Source organism: Lynx rufus, unplaced genomic scaffold (genome assembly GCF_022079265.1).
Source record: "Lynx rufus isolate CCGP_SWC_20201006 ecotype Redwood Valley unplaced genomic scaffold, mLynRuf1.p SCAF_1, whole genome shotgun sequence".
Taxonomy (NCBI): Eukaryota; Metazoa; Chordata; class Mammalia; order Carnivora; family Felidae; genus Lynx; species Lynx rufus.
Genome location: NW_025814823.1, coordinates 14,171,978 through 14,194,476, shown reverse-complemented (window position 1 = coordinate 14,194,476; position 22,499 = coordinate 14,171,978). Strand labels below are relative to the sequence as shown.

General features: G+C 34.7%; 1 protein-coding gene across 7 annotated transcripts in view; it reads right to left on the bottom strand.

Moving 5' to 3' along the window:
• Nucleotides 1-22,499, bottom strand: part of NBEA (neurobeachin) — a 691,423-nt gene that overhangs the window by 318,638 nt on the left and 350,286 nt on the right. For all 7 annotated transcript variants that reach the window (XM_047078787.1, XM_047078803.1, XM_047078809.1 and 4 more), the window contains 2 exons: nucleotides 22,322-22,386; nucleotides 1,031-1,139 (listed from right to left, as the gene is read on the bottom strand). In XM_047078787.1, the coding sequence (XP_046934743.1) occupies nucleotides 1,031-1,139; nucleotides 22,322-22,386 (174 nt within the window). The remainder of the gene's footprint in view (nucleotides 1-1,030; nucleotides 1,140-22,321; nucleotides 22,387-22,499) is intronic.

Sequence of the window (22,499 nt, the reverse complement as noted above, 5' to 3'; positions counted from 1 at the left end):
ACCTAGGGCATCAACGCGCATGACTAAGAGAGCTGGTTTACCGAGATAAAAACCTCATCAAAACTGAAATCTTGGGCTCTGATTTCTAGCCATGCCACACTTGTTCACATGTGGCATCAGGAAAATAAATGGATGGTTATTTATTATTTTCAAGGCCAATGGCAGTTCAACCTAAGCCAAATACCAAGTCACCTGATTATTTCTGAAACCAAGTTTGTTTTGCAAATTGAATGAAGTAATTGCTGTAATTTAAAACACTGAAATCAGGATACTGAATGGAGGAAATTCAAATAATGGTAAATAATTTGACATGCTAGAAATATAAAAATAATATTTGTATATAAAACCTGTTAGTATGGAATATACAGTATTTCAACATACTTTAGTTTTTTCATATAAAATAGAAATGATACTTAAGTTTTTCTTTAGTCACGGGACTTGTGAGGATTTTTAAATTATATATTTAAATTTATATATTTATATATTATAAAATTACATATTTAATTTAAATTATATATTCCCAGATATACGTATAGATCTGCAAGCATATCATATAATAGCAATCCTTCAATTGTCAATAAAATATCAATTGTAACAATAAAATATGAACTGCAATGATCTTTGGCCACTCTAAAGATGGATACATTGATAAATAATAAATTACTGAATACATGGAAAAATTGAGTATTTTTATATAACCACTTGTTAAACCCACATTTAGTAGTGTATAAACTCTGCTAGTTTAAAAATTACTAAGGTAATTGCATTCTAAAATTTTATTTGCCTTTGAGAGTACTTTAGAAAAACTTCAGTCTACTAAAGGGTTAGGCACAAGGTAAGAGGGATCTCTCCATGTTGTAAATGAGATGAAAATTAGTGCTCTGTGTTTGGTATTTACTAAAGCTTTAAAAAAAAAGAACCAAAATTATTTGAATGAAATTTTCCTATAAAAAAAACTTATGTAAGTTACCATCAGAGACAGCTGACTTATAACAGAGAAGCAGAATTTAATCTGCCACCAAAACCTTACCTCAAACTCTGCATGTTTATGTACATCCTCAGCTCTCTGTCTGTTCAAAATAAACTCAGCTTCATTTGCGACACGAACTATATGGTCCTTCATAGCGTGGCATAGTAATCTAAAAAGGAAGATACCTTTGCAATTATTATTCCTAATATCTTTGGTTAATCTAATTTTTAATAATAAAATTTCAGTATTTGAAATATTAATTATGCATAAAATTTAGTTACATTATGAAATTAACATAGTCAAAATTATAATTCAAAGACATTTGAAATATAGAAATGTACCATAAAACTGTTACAACAATGCCTCTGTTCAATAGTGTATCTTGTGAATGAATGATTCAATTAATTCAATAAAATTAGTTAATGCAAAAAAAAAAATCAAGGTTTTTATTAGTATTTTAAATGGTTAAAACAACAGAATGCCCTATCTTTGAAGGAAATGGTTAAAACAATAGACTTCACTATCTTGGAAGTAAACTTTCACACAAAAGCTAGATAATCATATATTAGGAAACCTATGCACTCAACTTTTTAACAAAGTTATTTGAATATTCAAATTGTTTTCAAAAAGTTTAAGACATATAGTGAAAAGCCTCTCACGATATTACCTCTTGACCTGATTTCCAACCTCATCAGGCACTTGCTGTTGACAGTTTCTTGCATATGTTTTCAGAGGCTTTTAAAAATACATAAGAAAATACAAATGTTCTTTTCCACATCCTTACACCAATATTAGTATATTACACAGTCTTTTCTATACCTGGCTTTTCTCACTTAGCAATATAACTGAAGATCCTTCCTTAAGTGGGAGCGCACAGGGAGCCTCTTCATACTTATTTGATAGCATGGAGCAAGCTTATTTCCAAAGATGGTTGCAACAATATCTCCCATCCCACATACTCTTTTGCAGTGTGATACTGTTATTGCTCCGTCGAAAAGAGCAATGTTGGGGCATCTGGGTGGCTCAGTTGGTTAAGCACTCAACTCTTGATTTCAGCTCAGGTCATGACCTCATGGTTTCAGTTCATGAGATCCAGCCTGGCATCAGGCTCTGCACTAACAGCATGGAGCCTGCTTGGGATTTTCAACTTCCCTCTCTCTCTCAAAGTAAATAAACATTTAAAAATAATTCTTTAAAAATGAAGAGTTTCTGCTCCCCTAGATGTGCCTGGTGACTTCCTGTGACCAACAGAATATAGCAGAAATGAAGTGTTGTAACTTCTGAGCCTAGGGTATAAGATGCCTTGAAGCTTTTGCCTTTCTTTCTTGGAAACCTGTCTTGTAGAATCTGCTGCAATGCTGAGTGAAGCTCATATTACGTGGAGAGCCTCAAGGAAGAGAAGAGAGGACATTAGGCTCCCAGGCCTAGTTGAACTCCCAGCCCAGAGCCAGCCTCCCAAGTGATTACAGTACCAGACAGCTCCACAGAGTGGTGCAAAGGAACAGCTTAGCTAAGCCCAGTCAATGAGAACAATGAGAGATTAAAAAATGGTTGTTTGTTTAAGCCACATGACGATCATGATGATGATGATGACGAAGGAAGAGAAGAAGGAGGAGAAGGAGGAGAAGACGAGGAGGAGGAAGAAGATATTGATCATAACAGCTGTCACCAAACCACTTATTGAGAGCTAGGTAATAAAATAGGTAATTTACACATAATACTCAATTCTCACAAGAAACCTTGGAGATACATATTATTTTCATTTTTAAACATAAGAAACCAAGGCTCAGAAAAGTTAAGTTCTTTGCTTCAGATCATAATTAAAAAAAATAATTCTAATTTTATATTTGCATTGCATCTTCATTAACCAACAATATTTTTTGAAGTAAAACCTCTGTGTTTACTGGTGCTCTCCTCCATTGTGGGCATTCTAACATTAATTCTTTTCATTTTTCCAATTATGAACAGTGATTAGGTCTTTTTACATTCTTTTCTTTTGCAGTAAGCAATTACTGTGTTAAAAATAATCATAGGATATTTGAAGTTAACTCAAGTCTTTCCGGTTTTTCTTAAAGGGCAAACTTACAAATTAATGTCTGTTCTTTTACCATTGTCCTTTTAAAATTTAGTTCTAATGGGGTGCCTGGGTGGCTCATTTGGTTGAACGTCTGACTTTGGCTCAGGTCACGATCTTGCAGTTTGTGGGTTTAAGCCTCGCATCGTGATCTGTGCTGATGGCTTGGAGCCTGCTTCAGATTCTGTGTCTCCCTCTCTCTTTGCCCCTCCCCCGCTCGTGCTGCAACTCTCTCTCTCTCAAATAAATAAACATTAAAAATTGTTTCTAAATTCAGTTCTAACACTCACATTCATTCATTGGTCCAGTTTTTCTCTACCTAGTTTTTAAAAAAATGTTTATTTAGAGTAAATCCTTGGATTGCGAGTAACTTGTTCTACAAGTGTTCCGCAAGATGAGCAAACATTTCTAATAAATTTTAACTTGATAAATGAGTGATGTCTTGCAATACAAGTAGTAGGTGATGCCAACTGTCACATGATCATAACTGAACCAATGGTTCTTCTCTACCTCTCTCTCTTCCTCTCTCACTGAGGGATTGTGGGTAATCATGTCCCGTGCTCAGATGCTCGGTCTCAGGCCATGGTGTTTGGCAGAAATCAGTGATTATTCAGAATGTTGGAAGGTGCCCACAATCGGCACTAGTGTAGTTTTTGTCACTTCAAAACATCTAGGGACAGATCTTGGTGCTCCATATAAGAGTAAGCTTAGAATGCTTTGCTTCATTCCAGGTCAGGCTGCCTGCAGATATAGACGCTTTCCTCTGTTGCCTTATTGCCAGTTACATTAAATACAGTATATCACAAGAGTTTATTAAAACTGTACTGTGGTAAACATCTGTGTGAGTGTATACAATGGCCCTATGCAGAAAAAGATTCCATTGAGCCAACAGACAGCAGTGATTCCATCAGTGATAGCGAAAGTCGCCCTACACAATAACCCTCCTCTCTCTTTCTCACACCAGTCACAAAGATTTTCGGGCGAGTTAATGTTTTATTTTTTCTTTATATTTTGTATTTTCTTTATTATTTTATATTATATTACAGTATTGTAATCATTTCTATATGAATATTTTTGGGTTGTGGAATGAATCATCTGAGTTCCCATTATTTCTTATGGGGAAATTTACTTTGATATATGAGTGCTTTGGATTACACGCCTGTTTCCAGAATGAATTATGCTTGCAAACCAAGATTTTACTGTATTTATTTTTGAGAGCAAGAGCTTGTGCTGTGGGGGAGGGTCAGAGAGAGGTAGGGACAGAGAATCCCATGCAACTCTGCACTGTCCGTGCAGAGCCCTATGTGGAGCTTGAACTCATGAACCTCGAGATCTTGACCCAAACAGGATGTTTAACTTACTGAGATGCTCAGGTGCCCCTTTCACTTAGATTTTTAACAACAGTGCTATTCTCAAGATTGCCATTCTTTACTTGCACTGCTCATTAATGAAATGAATTATCATTTTTTTCTTGCTCAATTGTCAAGTTCAATCAGAACGGGGCAGATTGAACCTCACTTAATTTTGTATAAACTAAATAGCAAGTTTGTTGTTTTTTCCTTGTTAATTCTCATATACAGTAGTTTTCATTCTCATACACTTAGTGACCTTTTTTTAAATCTCACTTCTAGTCTTAATGAGTGGGAATTCAACAGACCTATCTTGGGTAAGTGCTTCCTTTAATTCCTGGTGATATCAAGGAGGAGTCACTAGAACCGTATTAGCCTCTCATGGGTCTTGGCTTATCCAGAATGTTCCAGGCTAGATTCTCTACTTAATTTCTTGTCATAGGCTTAAAATACCAACTGCTTTAGGCATGTGCTCCCAGAGCATTCCTGCTCTTTGAGACAACAGTTTATAGGGAGGAGGAGCAGAACTGGAGAACTCCTAAAACACTTGTAAGACCCATGTTGCTTCAAAGCGTGCACCCTATGTAGGATGTGAGTATTCTTTGCAGAACATAACCTCAGATCACTAAGTAACCCATAGTTCCTCTTCTTGTATAAAATTATTATTTCACAATATTGTTCCTGAATATGAACTGTCTATGTGGTTTCTCCACACATGTCCCCCTCAAAAATAAAATTTCAAGGAAAGAAATGAACTCTATTGAACACCTTACACAGGCTTGGTTCTTTTCATATACTATTTTGGGTAATCCCCAAACAACCATGAGTTGGATATATTATTAGTCCCATTTTATAGTTGAAAGCACCAAAATAAATAATTAATTAAATAAGTTAAGCAATTTGTTTAAGTCCAGGGAACTTACAGCAACAGAACCAATGTACAACCCAAATCTGTCTGGGTTTGTTATGTGAGGCTGACTCCTGAAATGAAAGATTTTAAGAAAATTAAGTAACTCTTTCTTCACATCTGATACACATATTCCCTTAGGATATCATGGTATAATCTTGGGTATTAATCAACTTATTATTTATATATTTCTTAGACAACATTAATGTAGACTTTTGGGGAGTTTTAATTCCTATGCTCCTTTTTATAGATTAAGAACAATTACACCACAAGTTTTACATAGTGTGGAAAAAGTGAAGCATTCTGAGCAAGGGAACAAAGTCTTAAGTTGCTTAACATTGAAATTTGACTATATTTAGCAGGTAGGCCAAAAATATCAACATTGTGTCAAACACAAAATATTGGATCTTAGGAGCTAGATCAACATCACAACAGGAAATAATCTTAAACACCCCTATTCACTTTCCAATCCATTGAAATGTGGCTTTAAGATCATCCCACAGTAAACTAGTCACCAAGTCTTGTCGATTTTACCTCAATATATTTTAAACTGTTTTACTCATACACTAACATTGCTTTAATTTAAGCCATTACTTAAGTTCACATAAATCATTATCATTTGGATTACAATGGCTCCCTCATTTTTCTGCCCCCCCCCATCTTCCATCTATCTAATACATTTTCCATTTGTCCATCAGTGCTATCTATTCTTAAATTTTTTCAATGCCTACTTATAATAGACAAGATAATAGTCAAGCTTACTATATATAGATGACTGTATACTTTTCTAATCTTGTCTACTGCCTCTTTAACATACTTATTCTATGGTCTAAAAAAAAATCTTTATAGTATCTTTTAATGATAGTTCAGGACCTTTGTAAGTGCCATCTCTTCCTGTAAACCCTACCAACCCTTGCACCCAATAAAGCTAAGAGGCCTCCCAATTTCTCGATGCTGTCATTATAATATTAATCACATTGTTTTGTTTCTTTTTCTTTCTTTTCTTTTTAACAAGACTGGGATGTTCATAAAATGAGGTATAGTGCTTATTCATCTCTAGCCAACATGCATTGACAAGGTACCTGTTATGAAATATAGATTCACCAGTAATATATGGCTAGATGAATAAATGACTGAATGAATACATGAATATGTTATATGAGAAGGAGGGGCAAAGAAGAAATAGAATTTTAATGTAGAGTTTTAATTTAATTTAAGGTAGTTTCTTAATACCAGGAAATTCTATGGTACATTTAGCACAATGTAAATAAAATTAGGTAAATAAAAAATATTGGATAATTTAGGAGTATCTGTTACAGGATATTTTCTTTCTCAAGTATCTATACAAAACAGGAAGTGAATGAAGTGGTCTTCATCTTCTAATGTGAGTCTACTTTCCAAAAGAAACAGAACAAAACGTAATTTGTTCAATCCTATTTATTCCTATTCTAAAGCAGATAGAGTTGTCATGGATACAGGAAAGAAGTCAGGAGACAAAAGAAAGTATTCTATTCCAAATGGAATAGATATCAGAAGAGCAAGTTCTGATATTCTAGGAAGAATCCAATTTTAGGCCATTTGTTATAATTCAATTATTTGTCTCTGACTTGAGATGAACAGATCCTGAATTTTAAATATAATCTCTATAATTAAAAAAAATCAATGTTTATTTATTTTTGAGAGAGAGACAGAGTCTGAGTGGGGGAGGGGCAGATAGAGAGGAAGACACAGAATCTGAAGGAGGCTCCAGGCTCTGAACTGTCAGTACAGAGCCTGACGCGGGGCTCGAATTCACAAACCAAACTGCAAGACCATGACCTGAAGTTGGATGCTTAACCAATTGAGCCACCCAGGTGCCCCAATATAATCTCTGTAATTTGATGAAAGAAAACAAGTCAACAGAAAAGGCAATATGAGAGGTCAGAAAAAATTAGTCTTCCATCATCTATAGGTGAAGAGGGGAAAAGCAGTTAATATTAAGCTTCCGCCTTTTGTCAGCGTTATGAATTTGCGCAAAGAATTTTCCTTGTGTCTGTGTTTCAGTTTCCTGATTAGAAAATGAGGGTGTACTCTTTCAGATATTCTATAAACTGTGGGAAAGAACGCAGGCTCAAACTGTAAGATCAGATTTTTATTCAGCCAAGAAGACAGACTGATTGAAAGTGGAGTGGCCACACAGCATAGGAGCAGAATTCCCTTTGGTGCCAAAATCTTAAGAGAAAGGCATGGAGATTCTGGTGACACTGCAAGGTGGAGTCTGACTGGGTCAGAGAAGTTCAACTGCTTCCTGTGCTATAGTCTTTGAATAGACTATTTAAAAAAATTATAATCTGATTTTTAAATCTAAAATTAATGTTGTTTTTTTCTTTTTTTTTTTTTTTTTGGAAAATGTTTACAAGCTTTGGCCTCTACTGATTCTTAATTTAGTGCCAACAGTCTTCACTTAATGAAAATAGTAGAATAAATACCATGTTGTTCCTGAGAAGTATATCTCTGACTCCAACTCTCCTGCATTAGCCAAAAGTACATTTCCTTTAAGGAGGGAAAATTTGTTAGGAGCATAAGTAAAAGAATATTTGTAAAATGTTTGACATATATTATCCCCTACCTCTACCCCTGCCAAAGAGTACTGCACTTTTCTAAAAGGTACACGTTGATATACTGGTTATTTTATGTTCATTAGAAGGAAAAACAATGGCACATCTTGACATTTGTCTATGAACCCCCACACCAGGCTGTGGTGGGACTTTCAAAGAGATTCTGCATATTTGAATCTAGATTTGGAATTTGGAATATTAGTAGGAGTTGTACTACTCAATCAAACTTTTTTAAATTCTTTTTAAGCAAGACCCAATTTACTCAATTATATACTGATATAATACAAAGATTAGAAAGCTGGGGTACAGTGGGGGGGGTCTCTGGAGTGGGCTATCCTGAGCCTTTCTATTGCAACGAAAGAAGGAAAGGTGGAAAACAGACACTTACAGACTTAAAAATCTCTGTCTTTATGTTGCTGTTAGGAAAAAAAAATTACATACAATATCAAGTTATTCTCTTAAAACACTAAATCTTTCCCAGAGGATAAAATCTACTAATTATTCATGACTTTGGATCAAATTAATATATGAAAACCTATTATATAAAAATATAATCAGACCTACACTTGTGTCAGATTCACTGGAGGACTGGGGTTTGCTTGGGGAGAACTAGAGAGAAGGAAGATAAAGCCTAATGGATAATTTTGGAGTTTGAGATTGATATCGAAGGACTTGATATGAAGAGAGAGAGGCATTAAAGATACAAAGTGGGGTGAGGAGACGGAATTCACCTTGGTTGAAAACCTACCTCTGCCCCCACCCTCCATCTAATTAACTGTTACGAAAAAGCTTTGGGAATTAAGTAATTGTGTTGGATGAAAACAAGGATCCACAGATAAGCATTTATTTTCTTATCACCTATTTGCAACTTCATATGTCTATAACTTCAAATACATAAAAGTGGAATTTTTTCGGAGAAAAATATATTATAATCTACCATGAACCTAAACAGTTATTATACTTCTTAGTACAGGATAGAAAAAAAATGACTTAGCTCATGACCATATTTATGTTTCCAGTTATGGGTAAAGATGGTGATAATTTTACATGGCTCGTAAGATGAATGAATGAAGTGTAACAGTTCTCAAATTTTGGTGTATACTGAAGATCTGATCACTTGCAGAACATATTAAAAAGGGTGGGATAACTCCCATGGAGAGATTCTGATTGCACGGGTCTGACTGAGGTGAGACCCTAGCATCTGTATGTTTAATAAACATCCCTGTGATACTAATGCACATTGACATAGGAGGACCACTGAGTTCATGCAGTGTCCTGAGTTCATGCAGATGGCAAAGTCTGGATTTCATTTCTCAGCAAGCTTCATTTCTCTTTTTTTATGTGGGGAGCATGGCCCTGCTTAGTTAGTTTCATTTAGTTGTACAGTCCCAAAGTCTATCCCTGAATTAACCAGCTCAGAAACAATATTATTAGAAAGATTACAAAGAGTATACACTAATTCAACATTGTTGGTCACTTCTTAAGAGGAGTCTCCAGGTATTCTAATACTAGTTTCGTCACTAGATTAAGGAAGTCAACTTATATGGTACACATACAAAGAGAGTAACTTTCCATTTGTTCACAGGCCACAAAGGTCAATTTTTATCAAATCTCCTACTTTTCTTCTTTCCAGTCTCTTCAGTGACTAATTGCTTAGCTATTTACTCTTCTATGCAAAACCAGCTAATACCACTATGAAGGATTTGTATACTTTACTCACCCTATAGTTTAATATGGATTTAGAAAACATTGCTATCAGGGCAGAACATGTCGAAGTTGTTTTAAGACACATAAACTAGGAAATCAGCTTAGAATCGTGACTTTTAAACTGTGTCTCAAAGTAAACTATGAGAAATACACTTCATATCATAACCCTATACACCCATACAGCAAACACTTCAGCAAGCAATATTTACCTATACCCAATTATTTTTTCTATTATTTACTATTTCCTATTTTTGAAAATGCCAACAGCAACCCATTACTTTCATATACTGTTAAGGGCCAAGAAAATAGTTTCAAAAATACTGATCAGAAGACTCCCTCCTTTTAGGGTTAACCCTGGGCCAAATAGTCAAGCTCCTAGCTTAAATTTGTGATTGCAAGTAAAGGGCTCAAAGTTATAATGTCCAGGAGAAGGACAGCCAATGCTAATGGGAATACAAGGCTGAAAAGCAATGGAACAGGACTTGGTGAAGTGAGAAAAACCAGCTCAAGATCAGAGATGTAGTAGTGACTAAAAGAAAAGAAGGCTTGCTTCAAGCCATTTTATTCTACTTAACTTCTAGTAACAGGAGTAGAGAAACATGGATTGATGGTGTATAAAGACAACTTGGGGGAAAAATCTGGAAGCAAATGAGGCATAACAGCACCAGTGGCCACAGTGATGCCAGGAAAAAATGTGTACTCCAGGAGAGTCTCTGGTTAATTTACCAAGTTCTGTGTGCCCTCAGTGATATGGTTCCTTTACCAAGGGAAAACGGTTGCAAAAGTGTCCCAAATACTATGATTACAAGTCCCAATAAAAGCTTTACCCTTGGCTAAAAATACAACTTCTTATTGTTGAGTCTACCAGTATGAATTCTAAGAACTAGAGAATGATGCAATCTAAAATATATTTCTTTTGGAAAAGAAGGGAGAGAACAAGTAACATTTGGCTTTTATCTTTGCTGTTTCCACTGGTTAGTGATACAATATACTAGGAAGCCTCTGACTAGGTCATGATTACCACCCTATCCTTCCACTTGTGTGCGTATTAGTGTTCTGTGTAAAATGTGATTTAGTCAATGAGGGAGTAGTGACACTATCATATTGAGAACACACAGAAACCCATCAGTGCTCTGGATGGGATGTGTAAGGTACTCTAGTGTCCTCAACCTCCTCTGTCCATAGTCTTCAAAATCCAGCTCAAATGTCACTTAAATAAATAATAATAATAAATTTCAAGAAATTCAAGAAATATAAATTTCTTGAGTCCCTATTATGTGTCAGGAACACTGAGTACTGATTACATACCAGGCTAAGTGCATTATAGGTATCATTTCATTTGATTCTTACCTCATTTGATATCTTATTAGACAAGCATAATTAGCCCCATTACACTGATGAAGAAACTAAGGCTTAGAGAGATTAAGTATCTTGCTCAAAGCCACACAAACAGGCAAATTGTGTTTGACTTGTTTGGGAAATAATCAGCTTAGTATGGCTTCTCCCAGGGCATTCCAGAGAGTGGGATGCAGAGTTAGGCATTCATTCACTTAACAATAATTTACTGGGAGCCTTCTTCCTGGTAGTAAAGGACAATGAAATATGAGGTGACATAGGGGTGCTTTAGGAGTGAATGGAGTGTGCTTGAGTCAGTGTGGGAAGGCAAGGGAGGCCAGATAAGTAAAAGCCTCTCAGGTCATGTTACAGAACTTTATAAGCAATGAAGCACTACTGTAGTTTTGTTTTTTTTTTTTTTAAAGTGAGGTTTATTGAGGTATAATTTACACATAATAAAGTTAATTCTTGTTAAATGCAATTTCATGAGTTTTGACAAATGCATATTTTAGGTAGCCACTGCTACAACCACAACATTTCCATCACCCAAAATGTTCCCTTGTGCTTTTCTCCTGCCATCCATAGCAAGGATCGAACTATTTTCTGTCCCTCTAATTCTGTTTTTTCCATAATGCCCATAAATGCAACCACATAGCATATTTTTTCTGTCTGGCTTCTTTAGCTTCACAAAATACTTAAAAAATGTTTATTTATTAATTGAGAGAGAGAGAGAGAGAGAGAGAGAGAGAGAGAGACAGAAAGGGAATCCTGAGCAGGCTCCACGCTGTTGGCGCAGAGCCCCATGTGGTGCTCGATCCCAGGAACGTGTGAGATCATGATCTGACCCCAAATCAAGAACCAGACGTTTAAACAACTGAGTCACGCAGTTGCCTCTGGGTTCACAAAATACTTTTAAGTTCCATGTATGTGGCGCATATCTGTGGCTTATACCTTTTATTGTTGAGTAGTATTCCCTATAACATTACATAGTAGCTTATCCATTTATCTAGTGATAGACGTTTGGGTTATTTTCATCTTGGGCTATTATAAATAGAGCTGCTATGAACATTCACATACAGGTCTTAATTTGGACCAATATTTTCATTTCTCTCAAGAAAATATCTAAGTTTGGAATTATTGGGTCAAATGGTTAAGTGGATGTTTAACCTTGTAAGATACTGACAAACTGTTTTTCAAGTGGATGTGCCATTTTGCACTCCCACCAGCAAGGTACAAGGTTCCAGGGGCTCCACATTCTCACCAAGGCTTAGTATTGACAACCTACTGAATTATATCGATTACAGTATGTGCATAATGCTATCTCACTGTATTTAAAATTGAATTTCCCAAATGAATAATGATGTGGAGTATCTTTTCACGTGCTGATTGGCCATCTGTATATCTTCTTTGTTACTGTGTCTGTTCAAATCATTTGTCTGACTTGTATTGGGTAGTTTGTCTTTTTATTATTGAGCTGTAAGATCTTCTTTCCTCCATTCCATTGCTCTATCTCTCTATCTTTACACCAGTCATCCAACTCTGTTCATTTTTCATTTGTGTTGGCTACTGTTAGTCCTTTGTATTTTCACCGAAATTTAAAAACTATCTTGTTAATAGCCTGCTGGAATTCTGATTAGGTTTGAGTCTATAGACCAGTTTGGGGAGGACTAAGATCTTAACCACGTTAGGCCCTCTGATTCATGAATACATATTTCTGCATTTATTTATTTTTAATTTTTTTACAGAAATATTTTGTAGTTTTTATCACACAGGTCTTTCACAAATTTTATTAAGTACAACCATAAGTAGTTCATGTTTTTGATAATATTATAATGGTTTTGCTTTATTTAAGCTTCCAATATTTCACATATATTATAACTAAATGTTATTGTAATAGATTTTTGGTTTTTTATGCATGCTGCATGTATTTATAATCCTTTTTTTATAATTGATTTTTGAATACTGACCTCATATCATGTGACTTTGCTAATTTCACTTATGACACTATCTTTTTTCAAACATCTTAGAATGTTCCACTCGCCTAATTGAACTGGCTAAGACCTCCAGCCCAATATTGAATAGAAATAGTGAGTGAGAACATCCTTGCAGTGTTTTTGATCTAGAGGGAAAGCATTTAGTCTTTCACCATTACGTAGGATGTTAGCTGTATATTTTCTATAGATAGCACTTATTACATTGAGGGAGTTTGATTTCTAGTTTACTGAGAATTTTATTATGAACATATGTTGAATTTTTCAAATGTTTTTCTTATGAATATTAAAATATCCATACATATGTTTTCTTTTTTAATCTGCTGACATTGTATAATTCATTCATAGATATTTTTGAATATTAAATCAACTCTGCATGTTTGGAATATATACCTCTTGCTTATGATACATCTTTTTCATGTATTCCTGGATTTGATTTGCCAACTTTTATTAAAGGTAATATTAATATTGTACCTATGCTTATGGTGGATATTGATCTATAATTTTATTACTTGTAATTGTTATTGTTATCAGGGTGATGAAATCTCATAAAATGAAGTGCAAAGCATTACCTACTCTTCTATTTTGGGAAGACTTTGAAATTAATTTTATCATTTTTTTTCCTTAAATGTTTGGTAGAAATATTAAACAATTTTAACATCAATCTATTCTTAAGTAAGTTAAGTCTTATTTTTCTTACATTGTGCTAGGAATGAAAAAAATCTAGACCTTGAATAATGGACTGTTTTGAAGTCTGATTCATAAATGGGAGTAGTGCTTTTTTAAAAAAATATGTAAACATTTATATATGCAAATATAAACAAATGACTTTTTCTTATTACTCTTCTATCTCAGACTGTGACTCTTTAAGATAGTCATATTATAAAGGAAGTATCCTGGTTTTTCAAACGTTGGTCTCTACAATAGTAACTAACATGAAAAATAATCAGCCTATATACTTAATGCTTCTATTTCCCTAGCACCTTAGGAAGAGCTTCTAGACTAAAATCTATAGCCCAGGCCATGGCTCTACTCTGGTCTTACCTGGATTGCTCATTCTATTCCTTCACCTCACTTCTCACCTTTAGCTTATGCTTGGACTGGCCATACACATTGCACCTTCATGTTAGCCCAGGCCCTCCGGCAACACGTTAGCTCACTTTTACCCATATCTTTTATTTAAACAACATACGAGCTATAAATGCCAATTCTCAGCTCCTCTGTTGCCAAGTTATGTCAAAAATAGAAACCAGTTATATCAGAATGGTATAGAAACTGAATCCAAGTTTTCTAATAAAGATATGGATCATCTGAATCTTGACTGGCATTTGCCTGCAATAAGTAAGCTAAGAAGAGCAACAAAAAAATTAATGTCTCTAGAAGAAATACGAAACAACAGGAAATAAGATATATAAATGACTATACCAAAAAATTGTCACTCTTGCCTTTTTTTTTGGTCTTAATAAAAATAATATAAATTAGAAGTGTTTTATGAATTATTACTTAACTCTCACCAAAATTAAAATAATCCTCTCTAGGAGGGAAGTATATTTAAAGTCGTCCTCATAAAAGAAAAAGAATCTCAATACACACACACACGCAGATATATTTTAAACATAGTTAAAAATGCAATTCAAATAAAATTTATGATAACCAAATTCTGAAATATATTTTCTTATTCCTTGAAATCTAGCCATTATTAGATAGGACTTGCTAATCTTAGTTTTAGGTAAATAACATTTTATTTATAATCAATGTCTAAAGCTAAGTCTGTAAATTAGCAATACTGTTTAAGATCTATACAATTAATTTTGTAAAAGTACAAGATTTTTTTTTACCTCATTCATTTACAAAACTTGCACATTTAATAACTTACCACATGTGTAAAATGAATAATGGAGTAGTAAAGAAAAAAGGTTTAGATTAGGTGGGGAGCTTCTGTTTTCCAGAAGTTTTCAGGGATTCTTGGTTCAAAATTAAACCGGAATCTCAACTCTAAGAAAAAAAGTTTCTTACCTTACAGTTTTGGAAGTTACTCTTTATTTAATACACTTTTTGCCAAATCAAACACACAAAACGAATAGATAAACCAAAGCTTATTGGCTTAATTATTAAATAACAGTTGTTAAAATAAAGAAGATATTCAAGTTGGGGCTATATAATCACTAAGGAATTATGCTTAGATGCAATATGCTTTTCCCTTTTAAAACCAAAGAAATGTAAGCTATATATTTTTCACTATTCCAAAGAACAAAATAAAATTGGAATCTTATGAATCCTATGTTAAATTCGGTACTAACTACAAATACACACTGCTTTGTATGCATACTAATTAATTATATCCTAAATGCTTTCAAAAGAGTGATAAACGTTTATTTTAGGCAAATGATTAATTTATTTCAAAGGATACTCAAATTCCATAATTTAAAAAAGTCTTTATTTGCTTTATAGTTCAATTCATATTTTAATAATTTAAAATCCAATTATTATTGCCAAGATATTATAGGCAATTTTACATCCCATTAACCTTGCTTTGTTTTAATTATAAAGATCCTTTGTTAGATTCCTTTAAATGATCCAGTTTATAATTTCAGTCTGTCCTAGGGAGTACTTTAATTCAGCTGCACATTCATCAACTGTTTTTGTCCTGTTAATTGTAGACAACTGCACAATTGCTTTCTCCGGCTATGATTGATGAATTATATTCACGGGTATAGCTGTTAAGTAGGATCAACATTTATAACAATTTCAACTTAAAGATTTTTAACTTCATTCCCACAAGGACAAATTAAAGACTGATATTCTAACGACCAAGAGAAAGTGTTTTTTATATGCTTTATTTTAAACTATTAGAGAAAGTTAAGAAAAATGCCGTATGTCTGTGCAAATGAGATAGAAGAGTGTATAGTCTAATTTGTGCTTAGCACATAGTAGGGCCTCAACAAATAGAAGCCTATCTGTTTATCTAACAGAGTAATGTGTCTTTACTGTAACTACATCCTAACTATCCAAATATGATATATAAACACATTTTTATTTTATTTTATTATATTTTTTAGTTTTTTATTTTTTATCGTATTTTGTTTTATTTTATTTTATTATTATTTTTTAAAATATGAAACAGGAACCCTCTTGCACTGTTGGTGGGAATGCAAACTGGTGCAGCCACTCTGGAAAACAGTGTGTAGGTTCCTCAAAAAATATACACATATTTTTAAATGTTTATTTTATTTTTGAGAGAGAGAGCCCAAGCAGGAGAGATGCAGAGAGAGAGGGAGCCGGAGGATTGGAAGCGGGCTCCGTGCTGACAGCAGCAAGTCTGATGCGGGGCCTGAACTCACGAATGGTGAAATCATGACCTAAGCTGAAGTCAGATGCTCAACCGACGGAGCCACCCATATGCCCCTATATATGATATTTTCTTAAAATCTGGAACTCCCAAGTTCAAATTTATGAAAGAGAAAGGTCTAAAGTGAAAAGAAATGAGGTAAACTGAAGGTGAGAGTCAGTAAAATTCTAAATATATAAGCAATAACAACAAAACTTCCACTTTTAAAAGCCTATATTGCAGCAGTTATAATAAATGTCATATATTATTTCCAACATTCAGATAAAAGGGGCAAGAAAGATCTTCCAAAAAATACCCTCACTACCCAAAAAACCCATCTGCAGCAACCACTCTATCTTTCCCCTTCTTGGCCAAACTCCTTGGAGTTGTGTGTACTTGCTGACTATGCTCACATCCCACTCACTCCTCAGCTCAAAACAACCTAGGTCCTGACCCCAGTACTCTAGTTAAGTCACTGCTTTCTCAGAAGTCATTCCCTTAATTATCTGCTCCCGCAGTACCCTCTACTCTGGCATATTTATTATATCAGTAATTAGAAGACTGCTGTCCCCACTGGACTGTAAGCTCTCTTACAGCAGGGTCTGGGTCTCTACGCAGCATCCTTAGCACACAGGTACTCACCGGTGTATGTGTGGGTGAAACCAACACGACCATCTTGTCACCGAATCCAGTGGTCCCTCTCATCCTAACTTAAAAACCCTCTTGCTGGGGTGCCTGGGTGGCTCAGCGGTTAAAAGGCAGACTCTTGGTTTCAGCTCAGATCATGATTTCATGGTTCGTGGGTTCAAGCCCCATGTCAAGTCCTGTGCTGATGGTGTGGAGCCTACTTGGGATTGTCTCTCTCTCTCTCTCTCTCTCTCTCTCTCTCTTTTCGTTCTCTCTCCCTCTCTCTCAAAATAAATTAAAAATTTAAAAAAAACCCTCTTTTGTTGACTCCTCATTGCTTCTCAAACATTCTACTCACCATTCTTTTCTTAATTCCTTCAATAAATATTTGTGATTGTGAACTATGTGCTAGGTATTTTTCCAGAAACCAGGAATGTATCACTGAAGAAGACACAAATTCTTAAGGCCAAGTACATTTTCGTAAAGAAGATGGACGTAAAGAATGAAAATAATTTGAGATGGTGTTACTAGATGTTAAAACAAAATCATATGACGGAAGTGTGGTAACTCAATAAGATGGTTAAGGGAGCCTCTCTGAGGGGGTGACATTTAAGCTGATTCCTAAATGACAAAAAACAGCCAATCATGTACAGCTGTGGGTAAAGAGGATTCCCAGCAGAAACAGCAGCAAAAAGCATGGCATCATGTTCTCTGCTCCTTCCACACAGGTTCCCCGAGCATCACATCTGTATCCTTATCTACCATTTACCATATAAGCTCAGGACTCCTAAATCCAAATCCCCATTCTACCTGTCTCTTTGGAGATGCAAATTCAAGATGTCTATTCAACATTTCCACTCAGAAATTTCACAGACGCTACAAAATCAGTGTAACCAAAAGTGAAACTATGTCCCACCCAACCCATATTCTTCCTTCTCTATTGTTCCAAGTAAACTATACTTACAGTATAAACCATCCAGCTATTAAAGCCAGCAATCAAGTTATGTTTGATCCCTTCTTTTCCCTCTTACAATCTAATCTATCAGCATTTCTCTAGACTTAATTTCCAAAGGATACTTTAAATGTGTCCACTTCTTCCTTCCTCATAGCCACTATTAGTCAGTCTATGATACCAGCATCTGAAACAAGATTTCTGAATCTCAGATTAGTTTCAATCCGGAGTCCACTTGCTACACTGTAGATTATGCCTAGCTCTCTTTAATTATATCATAGCACCCTTAGCATAGCTTATAAACCCTTCATGGCATGACCCTTGCCGGCCACCCTTGCCAAGATGCGATGACCTTGCCTATGTGGCTGGTACATAGCTTTTGGCTGATTAAAAAGAGCTGTCCAGCAACATGTCTTACTATCTCTTGCCTCCAGGCTTTGGTATCAAATTATTCCCTTGGTCCAGAATTTCATTCCTCTTTTTTTTTCTTCTTTTATCTAGCCATGTTCTAACCATCTCTCAGTTCTCAAAGCCATCTTTGGCATTCTAGTTGTATACACTTTTTATTTTGAACCTCCTGTTGTTGGGTTTTTTTTATAGACTATTTTTAGAGTAATTTTAGGTTCACACCAACCTTGAGCAGAAGATACAGAGAATGCCCAAATATGCCCTCCCCACACACATATCTCCTTCATTACCACCATTCCCTACCAGAGTGGTACATTTGTCACAAATGATGAACTTACATTAAGACAGCTTTATCACCTAAGGTCCATAGTTTACATCTTGGTGTTGTAGCTTCTATGAGTTTTGACAAATGTATAATGACATGTATCCACTATTAGAGTATCAAGCAGACTAGATTCACCGGCCTAAAAATCTTCTGTGCTCTGCCTATTTATTTATGCCTTCCTCTTCCCTAACTCCTGGCAACTACTAATCTTTTTACTCTCTCCTTAGAGACATATATAGTCATATAGTTGAAATCATATAGTATGAATGAAGCCTTTTCAGATTGCTTCTTCCAGTTCGTATTATGCAATTAAAGTTTCTCCATATCTTTTCATGGCTCGACAGCTCATTTCTTGTCTCATTTATTTTTTCACTAAAAAATAAATATCTCCTTGTCTGGATGTACCACATAAATATACGGGTATCTGTTTATCCCTTCATCTACTAAAGACATCTTGGTTGCTTCCCAATTTTGGCAATTATGCATAAAGAGGCTAGAAATATCTGTGTGAATGTTTTTATGTAAACATGTTTTCAACTCTTTTGAGTAGATACAAGGGAGAATGACTGCTGGATCTACAGTAAGAATATGTTTAGCTTTATAAAAAAAAAACAAAAAAACAAACAAAAAACACTACCCACCTGTTTTGCAATGTGGCTATACCGTTGTGTATTCTCACCACCAATGAATGAGAGTTCCTGCTGCTCCACATCCTTGTCAGCATTTGGTGGTGTCAGTGTTTCAGATTTTGGCCATTCTAAAAGGTATGTAGTACTATTCACTGTTGTTTTGATTTGCATTTCCCTGACGATGACAGGCATCTTTTTCTAAGCTTATTTGCCATATGTAGATATTCTTTGGTGAGGTGTCTGTTAATGTCTTTGGCTCATTTTTTTAACTGGATTGTTTATTTTCTTATTGTAGAGTTTTAAGAATTCTTTGCTATTTTAGATAACAATCCTTTATCAGAAGTATCTTTTGTAAATATTTTCTCCCAGTCCATGGCTTGTCTTTTCATTCTCTTGACATTGACTTTAACAGAAGTTTTTAATTGTTTTTGTTTATTTATTTTTGAGAGAGAGTGAGTGAGCATACAAGAAAGTGGGGGAGGGGCACAGAGAGGGGGACAAAGGATTTAAAGTGGGCTCTGCGTTGATGGCAGACAGCCTGATGTAGTGTTTGAACTCATGAACCATGAGATCATGACCTGAACCAAAGTCAGACACTTAACCGACTGAGCCACCCAGGCACCCCCAGAAGTTTTCAATTTTAATGAAGTCCAGATTGTCAACTCTTTCTTTCATGGATCATGTCTTTGGTATTGTATTTAAGAAGTCATCACCAAATGCAAGGTCATCTAGATTTTCTCCTATGTTATCTTCTACAGGTTTTATACTTCTGCATTTTACATTCAGATCTCTGATCTACTTTGAGTGATTTTTATGAAGGGTATAAAGTCTGTGTCTAGATTTATTATTATTTTTTTGCATGTGGATGTCCAGCACCATTCGTTGAAAGGCTATCTTTGTTCTATTGTATTTGCTTTTCTTTGATACATTGTTTGAAAACCCCGATAGTCCTACCACCTGGGGAATACACCCCTTCAGTCTAGATTAGATGCCTTGTCTTTTACTTGTATTCATACCTATATCACCTCTATCACAGGACCCTTGTAATACTGTGTGTATTCCTCTAATATTTGTCTCTCCCCCAAAATTCAGAACCATGTTTGTATCATTTACTTCTCTATTCCCATCTCCATAATAGTATTTGTATGTAGTATAGGCACTGAATACACTTTTGCTGTATCAATGTACACATGATCTGTTCTTTCATATTTATAGCTAGTCATGTTTCAATTTTTGTTTCAAAATCCTCTTTATTGGAGGAATAATTGGTATGAAAAATGAAAACAAATTCTAGAATGACACAAAGAACATTATGATGGGCATTTGGAAGGTTTTCAGGGACTAAAATTTAAAAAAATTATAACTGCTTTCTATAAATCGAACTCTTTTCCTAAAACAAAACAAAACGAATTCCAAACTCTACCCCTGAGCAATAAAACAGTATCAGAAGCTAAAACCTCTGATATGAGCAAATTTTCTACTCTTTCCTTTCCTAAGACAATAACTATAATCTTAAGTGAGGAAGATCCAATTATATTAAGTCTTCAGAGTTACTGATGACAAGATAATTTTTGTTTTTTACTTCACAGTTGAAACAAATTGGCAAAATTAGCATGTGTGTGATTTGAGAGATTTCTATAACTAAAATGAAAATGAATAGTCTGGGCAAATTTTTGTTTTTATATGTTTTTCATTGCCTTAGGATGGATAATAATTATTATCAATTCTCATCACAACCAAGTTTTATAAGAACTAAGTATGTTATTATTATGTAAAATTAGTATTTATGTTATAAAAGAAAACTGGTATTTTCCTGTATCTTTTGCTTTGCAATAAATGTAAAATTTATTTTAACTTCTAGAGTTGTATTACTATGACTAAAAATAATTTAGTCCTGGAAAATGTAAATGAGAAATATAAAATAAGATAAATTACTATAAAAAGAGGTTATGTCTCTAATTATAATAAACTGATGAGAAAAAACTAATACTAAAAAAGTAATACTAAAGTGCATTGAAGTTAATCTCTTTTTTTTTTGAACGAGAGACAGAGCATGAGCTGGGGAGAAGGGGAGAGGGAGAAAGAAGGGAGAAAGAGAGAGAATCTAAAGCAGGCTCCATGCTGAGTGTGTAGCCTGACACAGGGCTTGATTCTACGACCCTGGGATCATGACCTGAGCCAAAATCAAGAGTCAGATGCTCAACCAACTAAGCCACCCAGGTGTCCCTAGTTAATTTTTTAAATGGGTTTCTACAGCATATATAAATTAATTTTCAAGGAATATCTTGTCAAATATCCTTTGATGACACCTCCTTTGATAAAGAGAAGTTTTATATACAGTAAGTATTATCCCCTTATCATCAATTTAATTAAATCCAGTTTCAAATAAGAAATAAATAGATTATGCCAAATATTCAGTCACTATTTTCCAATGAATATATTATATCATAGAAAAGAATTGTAAAGGATGCAGGTCTTTGGCTGACAGAAGCTATACATGTCAAACTGGTGACAGTTACATCTATCTTCATGTATCCACTGCCAATAAAGTATTGGAAAAATCACAGTGAACAACTGTTTATCATAAAGTGATGAGTACAATGATGGGCTCAAACATGAATTTACTTACAGCTTCATTTTAACAATGGTACATATAAATTCCTGACCTGACTGTTCTTCTTCCCATAATTAATATCCTTCCCATTTTCAGTTGGATATCGGACAACATGATATGTTCAGATAAAACTCTGTCACGTGAACGGAGATGGGCTGCGGGAGTGAATGCCGAGCATGGCTTTGAAAACAGATGGAGTGGCAGATGGGCTTGCCGAGCGGCTCACTCGATCTGTGTTACACAACTTTTCTACCCAGTTAAGATGAGGCTCCAACTCACAAAAGCCTCAGAAAGTCTGTTCCTTTATTTCATACATGCTTTCCCCTACCCCAAAATAAATGATTAGTATCTTAAACTTTGTTCCTTTGAAGATTAATTACCTGTATGATAAATTATTTAACTAAAATATATTTTCTTACCCATTTTTGGAACAGATGGTAGGAGAGCAGTCGTCTAGTGGAATAAAATGTACACAGATGAATTATCTAAAAACTGTAAAATTAATTACCTTCCTTCATTGATGAGTTCAATAAATGCAAGTCCTGCATTCTTCTGAATAGAATTTTGCCATTCCTAAAAGGAGAAACCAAACCAAGTATAAGAAAAATGAGCACGTAAACAAAATCAGAATTATATACAACATATTTAAATTGATCAGGAGATTAAATGTTCTATTTACACGTGCA